General features: G+C 46.8%; 1 protein-coding gene across 6 annotated transcripts in view; it reads right to left on the bottom strand.

The window, feature by feature from the left end:
* LOC133141971 (transforming acidic coiled-coil-containing protein 1-like) overlaps window positions 1-17245 on the bottom strand; it is a 46140-nt gene that overhangs the window by 10203 nt on the left and 18692 nt on the right. For 2 of the 6 annotated variants that reach the window (XR_009710146.1, XM_061262846.1), the window contains exons 1-6: window positions 16324-16901; window positions 13403-13506; window positions 4994-6539; window positions 4148-4183; window positions 2601-2661; window positions 1103-1271 (exon numbers count right to left, since the gene is read on the bottom strand). Coding sequence is in view for 1 of the 6 variants with exons in the window: in XM_061262846.1 (XP_061118830.1) it covers window positions 1103-1271; window positions 2601-2661; window positions 4148-4183; window positions 4994-6539; window positions 13403-13506; window positions 16324-16496 (2089 nt within the window). In the remaining 5 variants the exon portion in view is untranslated. Of the gene's footprint in view, window positions 1-1102; window positions 1272-2600; window positions 2662-4147; window positions 4184-4993; window positions 6540-13402; window positions 13507-16323; window positions 16902-17245 lie in introns of those variants that run through there. The other 4 variants (XR_009710147.1, XR_009710149.1, XR_009710150.1 and 1 more) reach the window with 4 other exon arrangements.

Raw genomic sequence — 17245 nt, 5'->3', positions numbered from 1 at the left:
TCCTGGTTTTGAGTGCTAGAAGACAGCCTTCTAGCTCTCAAATGCTAACAACAACAACAAGTTACTGTGGCAACCAAGTTTGAATATAACTGAATTACAAAGCCAACTGCAGAAGAGTTTACATTGGGTTTCTTGGAGATAAACTGCTGTCGCCATGGAAGTGTTATTAAGTTGTTTCCATTGTATCTAAGAGATAATTATTCAAGAATGAAATTCTGGCAGAGGTTGAAAACTGCACCGGTAGACAGGTGAGGCCCTCAAGGCTGGTCTGTCAGCACTTACCTGTGCGTAGGAGTGTATGAGTGACAAGGCAACGCGTGTGTGCTTAACCAGTCAGGGAGGGGCATAGCCACACTTCAACCAAGGTGACAGCCATAGACTTCAGAAATTGAATATTCAGTATTCAGAAAGTTTTGAGGAGAACATAAGAGCAGGCTTCCAAGCCAAACGCAGGGCACGGTTTACAGGAAACATTTGGGATGTTATGTTTTAGTTGACACCTGTTCCCTGTGTGTATTGACCTGATGAATGACCTACACCCCTGGAAATCTTTTTCCAGGCTTGAGATGGTTGACATCACTTCCTGTCCAGTACACTACCTGAGCCTGAGCCCCCCTACTTCCTGAAGTATCTGAGGCCCTAAAACTCACCAAACAAAATTGGTGTTTGGTGAGTTTCACGCCAGACAGTGCTTATACGATTAGATTTTGTTACTTTCTATTTACTGTCCTCTCATTTTGTGATTTGACATTCACATTCTTATTCATGTGTATTCATGAACGTTGCTTCCTTTGGGCAGCCTATAGCCTAGTGGCTAAGGTACATGACGGTTGGGGTTCAAGCCCTGGTGTAGACACTATAAGATCTACTCAAGGGCGGCCACTATTAGGGCGGCCAGTAGCGTAGTGGTTACGGTACATGACTAGGACCCACAAAGTCGGTGGTTCAATCCCCAGTGTAGCCACAATGACCCCACATTGCTCCAGGGGCGATTGTCCCCTGCTTATTGTAATCAGCTGTAAGTGGTGTTGGATAAAATAACTGTAATGTACAGGTGAGTTTGTGTTTTCGGGCTGTGTGTGGTCACACCGGGCCGGCTCACCCTCGCTGCGGGGCCTGGTTTTGGCGGGGGGGCTGGCGGGCGGGGCGTGTCGCTCCAGGGCCTCGTTCTCGCTCTCCCCCTTGGCCGTGGAGGCCAGCTTCTCCTCGTCCGTGGCGCGGGAGACTCTGTGAGACGTGCTGGGGGCCTGGGTCACCACAGCGTCCTCCTCCTGCGGGCAGAGAGAGGGCAGCTGTCACTCACAGAGGTCTGGCCACACCCCTCCCATAATATCACCTCAGGAGGAAACGAACTGTCCTGCTGAACATGCAAAACTTGTATAAGTTAACCGTGTGAAAGCCACTCAGTTACCACCGCAGTGTTAGAGACCTTGTGGAGTCACGGCAAGGTTGTTTTAAGCAGCCTATATGCAGCTAAATGAATGCAGTTATAAAGCTATTGTAAGCAGTCAGATACTTTAATGGTACTTTACTTTAATACGCAACTTTATTATGAATGTAGGATCTAATTTGGAAATTATATTTATATAATAAAGATATTATTATTATCTAGATATAAAATTATTATTATTATCTAGATATAAAACCAAAAAACCCTAAATCATCTGAGCATGAACACAGGATGAAAGTGGGAAAGAAGTAACAATGCTTTATAAGGATGTATGTTTCTAGATGTGTTCGACCATCCAGAACCTCCCAGAACCTCCCAGAACCAGCCCCCCTGCCCCCCCCCCCCCCACCTCTTCCCAGGGACCCACAGTCCTGCTCCTGCAGCTGCTCCACTGAGCACAATCATCCGCAAAAGGTGATGAGTCACGCTTCCTGTCGGCGCGCCAAGTCAGCAGAAGATGCATTCTGGTGATAAACTGATCCCATAGGAGCCGGCGCGGCCCGCAAGGTTGTCAGTGACAGGCAGGAAGGGCACTGGCACTGAGAACGGCACTGCATGGCTGGCTCTGAGCCCACTGGATGCAGGGCCTGAGAGAAACACCCGCCCTGGAGCTCCATTTAGAGCCAGCAGGCTGCGGGGTTTAATCCCGGAAGAGCCACTCCGGTTCCGCCCGTGAGCTTTGGACTTATTCACTGAGCCTTGGGAATAAGCAGTACTGTATTTACTGTTAAATATTGGCCATATACTTCACGTTGGAGATGGTCGTTCGGCTTAGATAACATATAAAGTGGTGTTGAGGTTCCTGTGGATGTAACACAAGGCTGACTGTGTCTATTTTTGTTTCAGTGAAAATTTCAGAAAATATATGTAGACTTCTGATGGGATAACTTAGTGGTATTGTATGGATTAAGCTCCACAGCACAGTAATATCTTTTTGACATCTGCTGAATTTGTAATGCTACATATGAATTGGGAGGCCTGTTTCTCCATGCAGGTTGTGTGAATTACACAACCGTTATTACAGTTATTTCAGTTCAAAACATTTCCATACAAAACATTTCCATACATTTTTCAAGTAATCACACTTTTATCAATAATACATTTCAAAAACCTGCTTGGCCACCCCAGCAAGCCAAGTAGTTTGTCTTACCTGATCGCACACATCCAAAACCAGAGACTGATTTTCATACTTCTCCACTTTGCAGGCGTTCCTGCAACAACAGCAGCCACCGCAGTCAGACGCAGAGCCAATCCAGCTTAAACCACATTTAATGCTTAACTTTAACATTACCCAACCGTTGTACCCAAAGAGAACATAACTAACTGTACTTTCAGGGTATAATTTGTAAATGTGTACTGTAAAATGTACTGTACCTACACTGTCACTTTATTTATGAGAGTGCATGGAAAGATACTAATATACCATATATTATATTTTTCTCAATTCCTAACATAAAAAATAGTTATGTGGTTAATGGTTGGCATGTATCTCTAGTAGATCAAAGTTAAAAATGAAAGTCTCATTAATTTGTGATAATGATGTGACTCATGAAGAATCCACTATAATGGGGGCAGGTAGGGCATACATATTCTTAAAACTTCTAATGAAACAAGGTTTTTATGCAATACATTATTGTCATTTATTGTTTTGAAATGATATTCACAATTATTTTATATCTTTATCTTATTATATTCAAAGAAACCAAAGCAAATAGAAATGAGGAAGAACAAATTGGAATCCAAAAACGAATTTACATTGGTTTAGTCACTTTATGAAATGTATCTCTCAAAAGTGTCATTCCATTACTGTGCCTCATATTGTTGCTGCTTACATGTCTTTGTAGGGACCTGAATGAGTAATCTGTGATTTAACTGAAGCGTAATTACAGAGCTCGTTAAATTTCCACAGCTTGTCCTCTCTGGTGTGAAAAACACTCAAGAGTGGCAACAGCCTTTAGAACTAGGCCAGCAGTCACAATTAGTAAGGCTGCTGAATAACTCATCCTGCAAGAGTCTTTGGGCCCTTTCAAATAGCTTATTTTTACCTGCTCCTTTCCTTTCCTTTGCTTGCTCCTAGCTCTGTCCATTGGAGGAGGCAAGGACAGAGGAATCAAAGAAACATGAATTTGGCAAATTGAATGCCCTTGCTCTTTCAAGCATCAATTTGAAGCCAGGTCAATTACGGATGTGGCAGAAAGTGAGAGGTGGATCCACAGATCAATCGTTTCACATCTCGCATGCCAAAAAAATACTTCCACGAAGGATGTGCTTATGTTTCCTTGCTCAAGAATTCTTTGAGAGCCTTCTAGCCCCTGGCTCCTAGCTCCTTCAAGGAACATGTCGATTACCGAGGAACGAGGAGACAAGGACAGATGAAATGAAAGTGATTGGAATGAGCCCTTAGCCTTTAAAGAGCAGCCTTAGCCCTAGAGAGCGTTTCATTGGACAAAACAAGCTTTCTTTTTTGTGGGGGTCAAGTTCAACTTTTTTGTTACAAAGATGTATTTCAAACTGCAACTTAATATTGTATTTAGAATGCTTAAACTACCAACAGGCGTTCAGGGAATGGCTCGAAATGCCCTCTGACACCATGATCTCTGACCTGCGACCCTTGAAGTATGTAACCTTTAACATTAGAGAGGGCAAAGCACATGCACGTGAAATTGCGAAGGAAAAGGGGGGTGAGAGAGTACTTACAACAGAAAACAGAGAAACTTCACTTGCTCAGTTGTCCTGATGCAAACCGAAAGGAAAGGGGAATAGAGAAGGGAGGTGTGGGGCAGGGCAAGGCAGGTCAGGGCGGGGCGGGGCAGGGCAGGCGGGCAGTTAGAGAATGGAAGGAGAGTAAAGAAGAACAGGTAAGTGCCAGCTTTGGAAAAAGACAATACATTAGCAGAGGGAAAAGGTTAGTTCATAAGAAGGGGCGTTGATCTAGCACAGTGCAGCTAAACTCCAAGTCCTGTGGAGTTGAGTTACCCTGGTCTAGCGGTTCTTCCCCAAAGAAAATCAACAGATGCGACAAGTTAAGTTGTAAGAATTAAAAGCAAAGTTATGCATTAATCCATGAATCCTGCATTGAAGAGGTTCCAACCATCTTATAATATATAATTTCCATTTGGATTTCTTCAGGATATATTTATAAGGCAGAATAATGCAAAAATATATAGCAATATACTGTGTAATAAGGCTTTTTTTTTTTTTTTTTTTTTTTAATCAAGAGCCTCAACCACTTCTTAAGACAACTCAGAAGATACTGAATACTGTGCTGTTGGACAATGGAGTATCTGTTCTATGTCAAACAGTGGGTGCAGCATTATAGCTTAGAGAGCACTGTACTGTCAAGTGCTATTCTTAAGACACTACATAAAATCTTCTTTCTTTTTGGATGTTACCAAATGTTATACAATCCCTTTTTCAAAAAACACCTAATGGTTTTAAAGGGATTCAGATGTGAAACACACCTCTACCAATATTGAAAGAAATGATTTTTCAAAACAAGACACTAAAAATCAGTTCCTGTTGTCACAACGATCTGTCACTCACGTAATCATCCTGGATTTACTCTTCTTTGGCGACTGCCCGCCCTTCCTCTCCTCGTCCTCCAGAGGGAGCTCCAGCTTGTGCTTGGCAGGTTCATCAGCCAGCTTCTCTGCAGGAGGAGCCACCTTCAAAGTGTTTGCCTCACCTAGGCTTTTAGAGGGCTTGAAGGGGTCCACAGAGTCATCGAATCTGTCAGGGTCAAAACTGTAAGACCCCTTTGGGAGTGTTGGGGAGCTGGACATTTTGGCTTTGCTCCCAAACGGGTTGAAGTTGGGGTCATCCCACTCGCTAGCGTTGCTGCTGTGAGAGGTCTTGGCCACGGGGGCGTCCTCTGAGCTGTGAGTGGCAGCTGGCGCTGGGGCCGGCTCAGCTGGTTTGGGCTTGTGTTTCCTGGGGGCAAGCAGTTTGCTGGCAGGCTTCTTTCCCAGTTTCCTCAGTGGCGGCTTCTTGGGCTCTCCGCCCGTACCCTCCTCTGTTAGTCCAAATTCCATCTTGATGGGCTTCGCTTCTCGTGTGGCTGGATCTTCCCGAGTGGAAGCTGCGTCTACCCGGGCAGCAGTTGGATCTTCTAGGGTGGCAGGTGGATCTTCCTGGGTGGCAGTCAGAACTTCCCTGGCAGTGGTCCGGTACTCTGGTGCAAGAGCAGGGTCCGTCTGGTTAGCAGTTGGAACTTCACAGGTTGAAGTTGGGTCTTCCACACTGGTGGTTGGATCCTCCAAGGTAGCAAATGAGTCCCCTTGGATAGCGGTTGGGACCTGCCGGATGGCAGTTGGATTTTCCTGGGTGGTGGCTGAGTATTCCCTGGTGGTGGTTGAATATTCCTGGGTGGTGGTTGGATCCTCCCAGGTGGTGATCGGGTCATCTTGGACAACTATTGAGTCCTCCCGGGCAGCAGTTGAGTATTTCCGGGTGGTGGATGAGTATTCTCGGGTGGTGACTGGGTCATCTTGGGCAGCAGGTGAGTCCACCCAGCCAGTGGGTGAGTACTGTGGGGCAGGAACCAGGTTCTCTCTGGTACCGGTTGGATATCGGCATGGGGGTGGAGAGTTCTGTAGCTTGGAACCGCCACTGGAGAACGGGTTGAAGTTGTCATCATACCAGTCGGGGTTAAAACCGTAGCCGGCTTTAGGGACCGGGATCTCGATGTCATCCTCACTGGTGGCTTCCGCTTTCTTCGAGTTGGCCCTGTTCAAGGCTCCCCTCATGTTCAGGGGTGAAGGCCTGACCTTTTCGGGTATCGCCTTTGGCTGTGCCTCTTCGGCGTGGCCGTTGCAGAGCTGCTCTTTGAGAGGCTCCGTAGCACCTTCAGGCACGACTAAGGCGTCTCCGGTCGACTTGTGGACGTGTGGCGGGACCATCTGGAGCAGATGCACGTCTCTCAGATTGTTGAGTTCGTCAAAGTGCACCTCCTGCTCGACCGTGTCTTCACCCGAGGCGTTGGCCAGGGGAGCCGGGGGGTGGACCTCATTCCGATTGGAGTTCTGGTCCAGGAAGTCATGCAGTCCACCGGTGTCAGAGATCAGCTGACTATCCTCCTCTGGCAGACCTGCTGACAAGAGAAGATGGATGCCCTGTCAGGAAACTCAACTGCGAAAATGACAAGACAAGCTGATCCTGCACTCAAACAACATGAATTATTCATGAAACTTTTCCATCAGGGTCAGAGATGAACAAGAAGGACTGCAGGATGGCAGTGTCTGAGGCTCCAGGCCTGGGTACTGATGTCTTTGCATAATCTTTCTGATGTTCACATCGTTTTGGCCCTCTTTTTCCTTTTTGTTTTCTCTCTGTCACTTTTGATACAAGTGTCAGCTTAATAACAAACGTATTATTTTAAGACAATACATTTTAAGCTAGCCTGGGTAAGTTTTAAGATGTTTTTAGAGCTTTTAGCTGTTCCACACATTATCGTAGGAATTCTAGACAATGCCATGTCAGAGGTTTTTTAAATCAAGGTTCAAGATTCAATGTATTCTTGTGAGCCTGCTACACTGACTCTGATCCTGTGTTTTAATTTAAGTCTTTGTAAAAAGGACCCTGGAATATATTGTTTTTGGGTTATGATCTAGAACTGTTCTGGTACACAGCTATGACATAAAGACAGCATTCCATCGCCGAGGCAACCGTTTGTTGACAGGCACAGAATAGCATTCCTGTCATACCTGGGCTGCTACACATCACTGACTGTTCAAAAACAAGTGCGACAGTGCCATGGGTGGGGGGTGAGGGGTGGGGTCATCCCTCTATGGGGGCATTTACTGACAGGTCACATGGTACATGTGTCACATGACTGAGAACAGCTGTCCTGCGTTGCTTTAGCAACAGACACAAACACACAGCCATAAACAGAAGGCCAGGCCTTCCTCAATAGAGAACCTACACATTAGCATGTGACAAGATTCAGAACACCAATAGAATTTCAGGCACCCTTCACTCCAATTCTTTTTATGTTGATGAACAGCAACTTATTAATTAACAGCTTGCTAGCCCATAATCATAGCAAAGAAAACTAGCGGAATCACTGGATGGCACATTAAGTCCATATTTCTGAACATTTTCTGAAACTTTTATGCGTTTGTGAACTGGGCTTCAAAGGCTGCACAGGGCAAATATTAAAGTTCTTATTAGAGTTCTAGCAGCCAAATATGTTACTGAATGTCTGCAGTTACACATGCTGGTTCAGCACTACTGTGTTGGCAGTGCTACCTACTGTTTAAGCAATCGATTGAGGACACGGCCCTGTTTACTTCTTCACTGCAGTTTTAGCATCCACCGAATTACATTATCATTGGTTGTTATTGCCATTTTAATATTAAATGATGATAAATTATGGATGATGGCACACTGTGCCAGCATTTACTATTGCAGGAGCCATTGACCAGGATGTACCTGCTCCCTAGTGGAGTCGATGGAACTGCTGTTTAGACTTTAGCATGAGGAGTTAGGCTGGAATCACACCAGACGCATTGGTTTCGCACAGTGTTCGTGGAGCGTTCATGGTATGGAGCTTGATTCCTTTCCACGCCCCTGCTAGACGATTATAGCTATTACACAGGCTGCGTAGTGCATGTGTAGTACACGCTATACTGTACGTAGGTTTCTAGATTGGCACGCTTTGCTTCCGCTAAATGAATCCTTTGTTTATAGTGTAATTCCAGGCTTAGAGCAGTTGCAGGCGAGGGTTTCCCAGTTGTAAAACACTGGTGTTTATGCAGCGTGAGGCACAAGGAGATCCCCCACAAACATTCCGTAATGAAAATCTGCTTTCGTCTTCCTTCCTTTCAACCATCTCACAACCCGACAGCTGTGACCCCCCCCCCCCCCCCCCCAAAAAAAAGACAGATATTGGCTCAAGGAATAAAAAAGAGACTAACAGAAAAAAAAACATAAATAAGGAAACCTGTTAATTTGTTTTTGTTGGTTTGGAAAACTCTGCAGTACTTCCACAACAGAAATAAAGAAAACATGCATCCAGTCATAGGCCCTGACGTTTCTAAATTAAAAATGGTGTTTGTGGTTATAAACAGGAAATATCTCTCACAATTCTCTGCTCCACGGTGATACGACGGGGAAAGTCACTCCACAAAAATCTATGCAAAACAACTTCCCCCGCCTGAACGTATAGGCACTTACTGGCTCTCCTTACAGAACTACTTAGCGTTAGCTCTGATTACATCAATCCGCATGGCAGTTTATCATGCAAGGTGGTGGACACAAGTCAACCACACGTGACTGAGAGATAGTGGTTCAGGAAATTGACTTTTGACTCCAGGGTTCTAGGCTCAAACCCCAGGAGCACATTAGCATTGTACCCATGGGCTTCTGGCTACTTTAACTGTCTCTGTACGTATCCAGCTCTATAAATTTGAGTGCATATTGGTGTGCAATTTATAAAACTAGTGTATAAATGTAATTTCAACAGCAGTGTCATTTTCCTCAGTTTTACATCAGCGCACTTGATTGGTATGAAACGAAGCTGCTAGCCAGCCTATTGGCTATGTTGCTCATCTCCAATGACCTCTATGCTAGGGCAGGGTCCCTCTTTTTGGGAAGTGGCCACCGTCGCTTAAAGGTGTCTGCTCAGCAAACACTGTGACATAATGCTGAACTTTGGCGCCAATGAATGCAGAAATTACCTCAAAAGGTTCAGAGTGCATTTTACATTTTATATTAAATCAAGTGAACTATAAAAATGCAGACATTTGCAGGCCCCATCAAGAATGATACTCAATTATCCTTATTTACAACATGCCAATAAAACGGTATCATTGCACTAGCAAACATTGTTTTATCTTAAAAAGAAACCAATATTATTTTCTGTATTTTCAAATAGCAATTTGTTTTATATGCCGTCCAGAAATGATCTGCACTCAACGTTTTTAGTTTAGCCATATAGCCTTCATCAGTAAAATGGTGTAATAACCATTTGATCGCAGCAGATATGCAACCTAATTAAAAAGGAACGACCAATCAGGGCCTCCGTTTTCAGATTTACGAAAACGGGGTAATAGTCGCACATCCATAAAGTAAGCCGTTATATCTCGTTCTTCTCACACAAATGTTTTCATCTTTTAGGACGTGCTGTGTCGCAAAACTACGACATTTCCCGTCCAAAATCAGTGCCCCCACGTGTAAATTGTTAATGGAAGCTTTAGTGACGGAGAACGGGAGACGAAGAAGAAAAGCACTCTCCTTGCCTCAAACGATCAAGAACTATCCCGAATCCAAACGAATGCAGAGAAAACAAGACTGAAGTCTGGGCTGGCATGGGCTGAAATGACAGTCTCCCGCGGCTTGGGTGAGTCCACCTTATTCCCCGCTCATTTGTTAGTGAAAGCTAGCTGCCAGTGCTATGTGCCAGTGCCTTCCAGGCCTTACTTGGGTTTCGTTTTTCCTCCCACAGGCATGCACACAGTAATCGGACCTTTTTTTGTTGTAGCCAGGCCATTCCATCACCAGACAATGTCATACTAAACCATATAGGCTACATTAAAAGGAACATCGTAGGTATTAGCTTACATTCATGAGAAAAATTATAGACTAGATTATTGGCCGTTTTTACATAACGGGAGGCTAAATTATCCAAATGTTTTGGCATATCTATATTGCCAAAATATAGACGTTCATGGCATAATTATATTAATGTGGTCTGGATTAAATAGGTGGCGGCACGGATGGTGCAGTGGGTAGCACTGCCGCCTCACAGCAAGGAGGTCCTGGGTTCGAATCCCCGTCGGCCGGGGCCTCTCTGTGCGGAGTTTGCATGTTCTCCCCGTGTCTGCGTGGGTTTCCTCCGGGTACTCCGGTTTCCTCCCACAGTCCAAAGACATGCACGTTAGGCTGATTGGAGAGTCTAAATTGCCAGTAGGTATGAGTGTGTGAGTGAATGGTGTGTGTGCCCTGCGATAGACTGGCGACCTGTCCAGGGTGTATTCCTGCCTTTCGCCCAATGTATGCTGGGATAGGCTCCAGCCCCCTGCGACCCTGATCAGGATAAGCGGGTTCAGATAATGGATGGATGGATGGATGGATTAAATAGGCTAAATACCATCCTAACATGCGATGATTTTCACTACAGCGTAATCATAGGCCTATATGAATTGATACAGGGATATTGCAACGGAAATGGCATTTAAAAAATCTTTATCGTGATCCGACCATTTGAAAGTCGCCTACCAACTAGAATGGAGGGGAGTCTTCGCTTTGCTCCGTTAAATATCCAATTTGAAATTACCGTCGGCGCTAGGGCAGCGTTAATCCCCACACGTTGGCGGTATGTTGGTAGCCAACTAAGACACGGCTACTTGTGTAGCTTTTCAGAAATTGTACTGAGGGGGCAAAAATAGCAGTATTGCCATGGGAATTCTCTGCATGAAAAATGTAAGTGTGATTTATACTGGACACATTGCATTGTAGGCCTAAATGACAGGAGGTTGTACAATCCTGCTTCAAATCCATGTTCTGATTTAATGAAATCTAGACTTGTCACTCAGACTTGAGTGTCCTGTCATTGTAGCGAGGAGTTACACACTAGCTTTTGACAAGGCTGTTATTTGATTGTAGCAAATCAAGGGGGTTTGTTTCTCTCAGGACCTACAACACCCCCCCCCCAATTATGACCATTTGGTGAGTAAGTATTGCAGTGATGCTTTAAATAACCAAACGTATTGGAAGGCACTTCATCATACAACAAGATAATGGCCCTAAAGCATTGTCTGCTCAAGCAAAGAAGGGGTTTCTGGTGGCAAAAAATTATTGACTGGCCCAAGTCAATCACCAGATCTCAATCTAACTGAACATGCATTTTACATGCTGAAGAGAAGACTGAAGGCAAAAAGCCAAAACTAGGAACTGAAGATGTCTGCAGTACAGGCCTGGCAGAGCATCACCAGGGAAGATATCCTTCAAGCAGTCATTGCATGCAAAGGATATGCGACCAAATATTTTTATTATTACTGTATTGTACATTGTTAAACTGTCCAATAATTTTTAATGCCTGAAAATGGGGGGACAATGACCAAAAGCCCCCCCGCCCCCCCATATATAATTTCTAAACGGTTCATCCGATATGGATCTGTAAGAACCCCCCAAATACACCAAAAGGTGGAAGGAAGTACCTGAGAGGTGAATTACACGCATGTAGTCTGACCAATGCTACTGGAACTGGGTTAATTTAATGTTGTTCTCATTTATCTGACTCCTAAAGATAAATTAAACTGCTCCTCTGTTCTAACAGTTCAACAAAAGGAACTGAAAATGAACAATAGTGTGGCTCTCTATGATCGCTATCTATCTGTGTAGACGCGGACGTGCCTCTGGCCTGTATAGCCTGCAATGATACACTAATGTATCTTGTGACGGCACTGGTGTATAGGCGAGTGACTACAGGGTGCGGGTATCCTAGGTTGTCTATGTCTGTTATGCAGGTTCAAATTAATATAATTTATTAAACAATGTGCATTGCAGAAATAGAATTACAATGGGCTACAAGAATTACATTTCTTAATATGAATGGCTATGCACGAATGGTGCGCAGGAGGTCATATTGGCGAGTCTCCTTGAACTATTCCACGTCTCCTTCTATTTACCCAGGGTTTACAGGAAAAACAACAAATCATCAAATAAAGAGTCACAAGACGGCGGTAACAATGGCCCTGCTGATGTTATCTCTGTATGTCCAATAAATCTGGTTAATCTTTTGGATGCTGACTCACAGGTAACTTGCATTACCTGTGGTTTATTCCTATAAGATCTTTATTCAGCAACCAGTGTACCACACCACCAATGACACAAAACTATTTCCCACAACACAAGCTATCTAAAGACACTAAACACTGTATGTGGAAAACCCATGATCTATACAGTACTATTTCACCTCAGTAGTTCAGGGAGCATTCCACTGAGGTGTCAGAATTGTGCAGAGAAAGCACAATGATGGGAGCAATAGTCCAGCACTGTGGTAAACCAACATGGTAAACACAGCCTGTTTCCTTTTGGGGGTCTAAAAATTACACTCAATTCAACCTCATTGTCATTGTATCCTCAAACTCAGTTCACAATATAACAAATGTGTAACTGTGCAATTAATTATGGTGTTTACTGTGTATGATAATGTGCTCAGTGGAGTATGTTCCTTGTTATTTTCTGTGCTTTGGCAACATAAGCTGTATCTTGTCAAGCCAATAAAGCAATTTGAATTTGATACTGCTATCTCTGTGGATGGGAAAGACGGGCAGTGGTGCACGGTCCCTCGGTGACGTGCACGTGTCGAGCACACGCGATCGAAGCGCTGTCCTCCAGTGGCTGTTGGGTTCTCCTTCTGCTGTTACCATGGCGACCGTGAGCAGACTTGCTCCCGCTTCACGTGACAACAGTGCCAACCTGGCTTCGGTAATCACAAAGCTGGATCTCAAGACCTCCGTCTCGACAGGCACTCATAGGTGAACCGAACACGCCTGCCATTTAAATCACATGCTCTTATCCAGAGAAACTGACTCCGCGTCCATTTGCACAGCTGGAGATATACTGTACTAGAGCAATGCAGGTTAGTCACCTTGTTGGAGCAGGGTCCAACAGCTGCATCCTACCTGTGTATCGACTGTGTGACCTTCATTCCTGGTCCTGGAGAGCCGCAGGGTCTGCTTGTATTGAATTTTTTCACCTTAATACCAATTCAGACCCGAGAAACCAGGGTGAGGTCACTGTGTAAACGACTGCATGAACTGATCAGTTAAGTGCTGAGTAACAACAAAAACCAGCAGATGCAGCGGCTCTCCAGGACCAGGAGTGAGGACCCCAGCCCACCCTGCGGCTCTCCAGGACTAGGAGTGAGGACCCCAGCCCACCCTGCGGCTCTCCAAGACCAGGAGTGAGGACCGGCATCCTGCTCTGAGCCCCAGTGTGCAGTCTTACCTGTGCCATTCGCGTTGGGGTCCTCCAGCTCTACCAGCTCCTTTGCTGGGGCGCTAATGGGCGTGTGCACCTCTGGGGTCCCAAAATTGCCCTCGGAGTCAGAGCTGAGGGAGAAAGACAAAGGGAAAGAGAGAGAATGTGATGAGCTGCCTCCAGACACACCCCTGGCCCTACCTGCCTGATCTCCTGAGTTTCTGGGAGGGGGGGTGTTGTGGGAAGGCAAACAGCCAAAAAAACCCTGGCTCATGCTGCCCGCTGGGGACCCGGAACATCAAAGGCAAATAAAACCCCGAAACGGTTCACAGGGAGAGTAACCGACCCGATCCCCCTGTCACCCCCCCCCCCCCCATCCTGTCTCTGCCCTCCAGAGGTTCTGAAAGCTGCAGCGCATCAGAGACGGGGGAGGGGTGGGGGGTGGTTGGGGAGTGCAGCGGAGAGTGCAGCTGCTGTTTCAGAGAGAAACGATAGAGAGAGAGGTCCAACTCCGCGGCACAATTTCTCCGTCCTTAAATCTGCTTATGCAGTCTTCAGCGCTGTTTTTATGATGGGTTGGGTTTTGAAATTGAACGCTTTCTCTGGCTTTTCACAGAGAGCGACAGTGGACTTGCGTAACTACGCCCATGAGCTCATGGCAGTTCCCAGCCTCACGCGCGGCTGGGCTAAAGCGGAATAGGAGCTGATAGTTGAGATTGCCGTCTTTAGCCGCTGGGTTTCTCTCCTGGAGAAGAGCGATGGGGAGGTTCTGCTCTTGGCGGGCACTGGAGCAGCTTCGGGTTTGGCCCCGGAGGTGAAGGGAAGAGGCAAACGTTGGGACCCCCTCACCCCCCCTGTGCTGTCTCTGAACACCTGCAGCTCAGGTAGCACCTGTGTTTGGGTCCACCCCTCACCTGTCCCTGTTAAAGCCACACGCTCTCAGAAATAAACTGACAGTGGAGGTACATTTCCCAAATGTATCCAAATACAGTAATGTTCTCGTTTCGTTTTCCAAGCAAAAAATTTACAAATTGATCGTATAATGCTGGCTGGGGGTACAATTTTTATGTACCAGTAGGGTACCTCCCCAGAGACAAGCATTTGTTCCTTTTCAGGCACTTTTGGTGCCTTTATTTCTGAGAGGCAGGGAGGGGAACAGTCACAGGGAGTACTAGCCATGATCTGCTGGGTGAGTCTCCCTCAGTGCAGCTGTGGACATGGTACCTGTGCTCCTCTGCTCCTGGGAACACCAAATGGTCCAGACAACAAGGTGGGCAACGAGAGGTGTATCAGTTTCTGGCTATCCTGACATTTTTTGGCCTTTGCTGGACACCTCTCCAGTGTTTTATTTTAGGCCCTGATATCCCTGTGGTTTTAACTACCTAAAACAATCTCTATCCAGTTTTACATGTCTTCTCTAGCACCTCTCATGAGCTAAAACAGGCCGTTTTAGTGACTGTCTTTAAGGCTCAGTAACATCAATGAACCTCTGTTAGCTAAATTAGCAAATTAGCGTATTGTTATGATATCATAACTTCACAGAAGTCCAAAACCGCTCGTTTAAATGCACAGCATACAGGTTTTCGTTATCACTGGAAATGAGGACTTTCAAGAAATGAAGCTTAGAATATCAATTCATAAAAGATTGTGCTAATTAAACCGAGCAGAAGTTGGCACATACACGCTTGAATGATGCATGGCCGCCATTTTGCACCAGATCAGTCCGTGTACAGCGAGGTGGAGACGGCAGGGGTTATTAAAATAGCTGGGATTGGATGGGTCACTGGGGACCCCCCTGCTATTAAAAGCCATATTAAAATGACACGCCCAGGGCTGGTGTACCTGCCTGCTGATCTCCTCTAATGACACTGCGGTACATAGTGTACCTGAACACCCACCCTCCCTCCACAGGGGGGTGCCAGTGCGTACAGCTGACTGAGCACCGTGTCGACATACACACACACACACACACACACTAGTACAACCAAATCTCATCAACTACATCTCTCTCCCTCTCTCTCGATTCGAATGGAGCTTAATAAAATAGTGTTGCCCAAGTATAGTAAACAATTTTACAAACATTATACAAAAACAATAAATAACAATCATGAATTTTGTATATTGAAAGATGATTAAAAAAATGATATAATCACGTGTATACCTAAACACACATGCATACATCCATGTATATTATACATGCACATGCGCGCGCACACACACCGTGCAATGTAAACGCGCGCGCACACACACACCTCGCTCTCTCGTGCCAGGTCTGGCCGTGAACGCTGAAGGAACGTGCCACATTTGCGTTACCGTGTTAATTGATCAGGAGGTGGGCCGGCGGTGTTGTCTGGGTGGGCTGCCGCTGTGGTCTGCCGCGACCTCAAGCAGAGAGAACTGGGTGTAAACACGGGGCGGGGCCTGTGAGCTCATCACAGATCTCAGATCAGTCTGATGGGTGAGCCCCTCACAGCGGGGGAGGGGAAGGGGGGTGTCATTACACCTCTGTCTGAGCCCCCCCCACAACGCTCCAGCGAACGCGCGGCCATTAGCGAGCGAGCGTGCCGAGCAGACCCCTACGCTCTGATTAATGAGGATATAGTGCGTCTGTCTGTCTGTCCGCCCGCCGCGCCTCTCCCCACTATGACGTCACACCCGTAAACAAAGCGCTGCGTTCGACAGAGCCTCACTCTGACACGTGGAATTGAAGGCATCCTCCCCTCCAGGCACAGACATGCACACGCACAGGCACACACACACACACACACACCCATGCACAACCACGTACGCGCGCACAGACACACACAACCCAAATACAAATGTGTACAAACACGTGTGCGCAGAGGCACACAAACCATACACAAATGTGAACACACAGGCATGCACACACAAACTCCACCATGTGCACTCAGACAGGCAGGCACACACACACTCTCATGGTTCTGTACCTCCCAGATCGAGGGAACTGCCTATCCTCCTCACGACAGAGCTCTTCCTCCACCTTTGTCTCTCCCTCCTCCTCTTCCTCCTTCATCTCCTCCTCCTGCTCCTCTCCTCCGCCCCGAACTGCGGACCAGGTCCATTTGGCCCACTGCACGGGGGAGAGCAGAGCCCAGGACATCTCGCTGGGCTGGGTCCGCAGAACCCAGCAGAACCGACAGAGGCTTCTGACAAGATGTCCGCCTCAGCCCACCTCTCTCTCTCTCTCTCTTCCCAAGGCTGGGATACGGGGCTTTATCACATGGGCAGCCCCCGAATGACCACGCTCCCCCGGTGTTTACATCCAGCCAGCAGCACGCTCGCCCTGTCTGTACATCCCTCAGCGATGCTTCCTCCCGCTCTTCATCCTCAGAGCTTCACTGCAGCGCCTCCCCTCCAGGCTCCTCCGCCCTGCTGAAAATGCCCCAAAAAAACCTCTTCCAGCTTCTTCCCAGAACCTTCTCGGTGACTCCTCCAAACCTTCCTCCGTTTCTCGCACTCCTTTGCTCCAGTTCCCTCTCTCACTCTCACTCTCTGCCTCCCAGCTTCGAATACCACGGCAGTGATCAGCTGTCTGCCAGAGCTCTGCCCTGAGCACGGGGACTCCGCCCCCCTCCCTCCTCATTCGCTCAGTGCTCAGCCCTCAGACTCCGCCCCCTCTCTCTTCATTCGCTGAGCGCTCAGGCTCCGCCTCCTCTCTCGCTCAGGGCTGGTCTGTTGTCAGAGAAGCGGGAGGGAACGAAGAGGAGCCTCGCTGCTGGTGAAGAATGCCTGGCTCCCCGCGTGAAGTGTACACTGCGGGCGCTCCTGCTGCTGACGAAGTGAGCGGCCTCTCCCTGGTGGGGAGATGGGAGGGGGAGAGCGGGTCTTGCTCCGGAGCCGGGCGGAGGT

This window comes from Conger conger, chromosome 12 (assembly GCF_963514075.1).
Source record: "Conger conger chromosome 12, fConCon1.1, whole genome shotgun sequence".
NCBI lineage: Eukaryota > Metazoa > Chordata > Actinopteri > Anguilliformes > Congridae > Conger > Conger conger.
The sequence above is the reverse complement of the archived record's forward strand: the minus strand, read 5'-3'. Positions and strand labels throughout refer to the sequence as shown.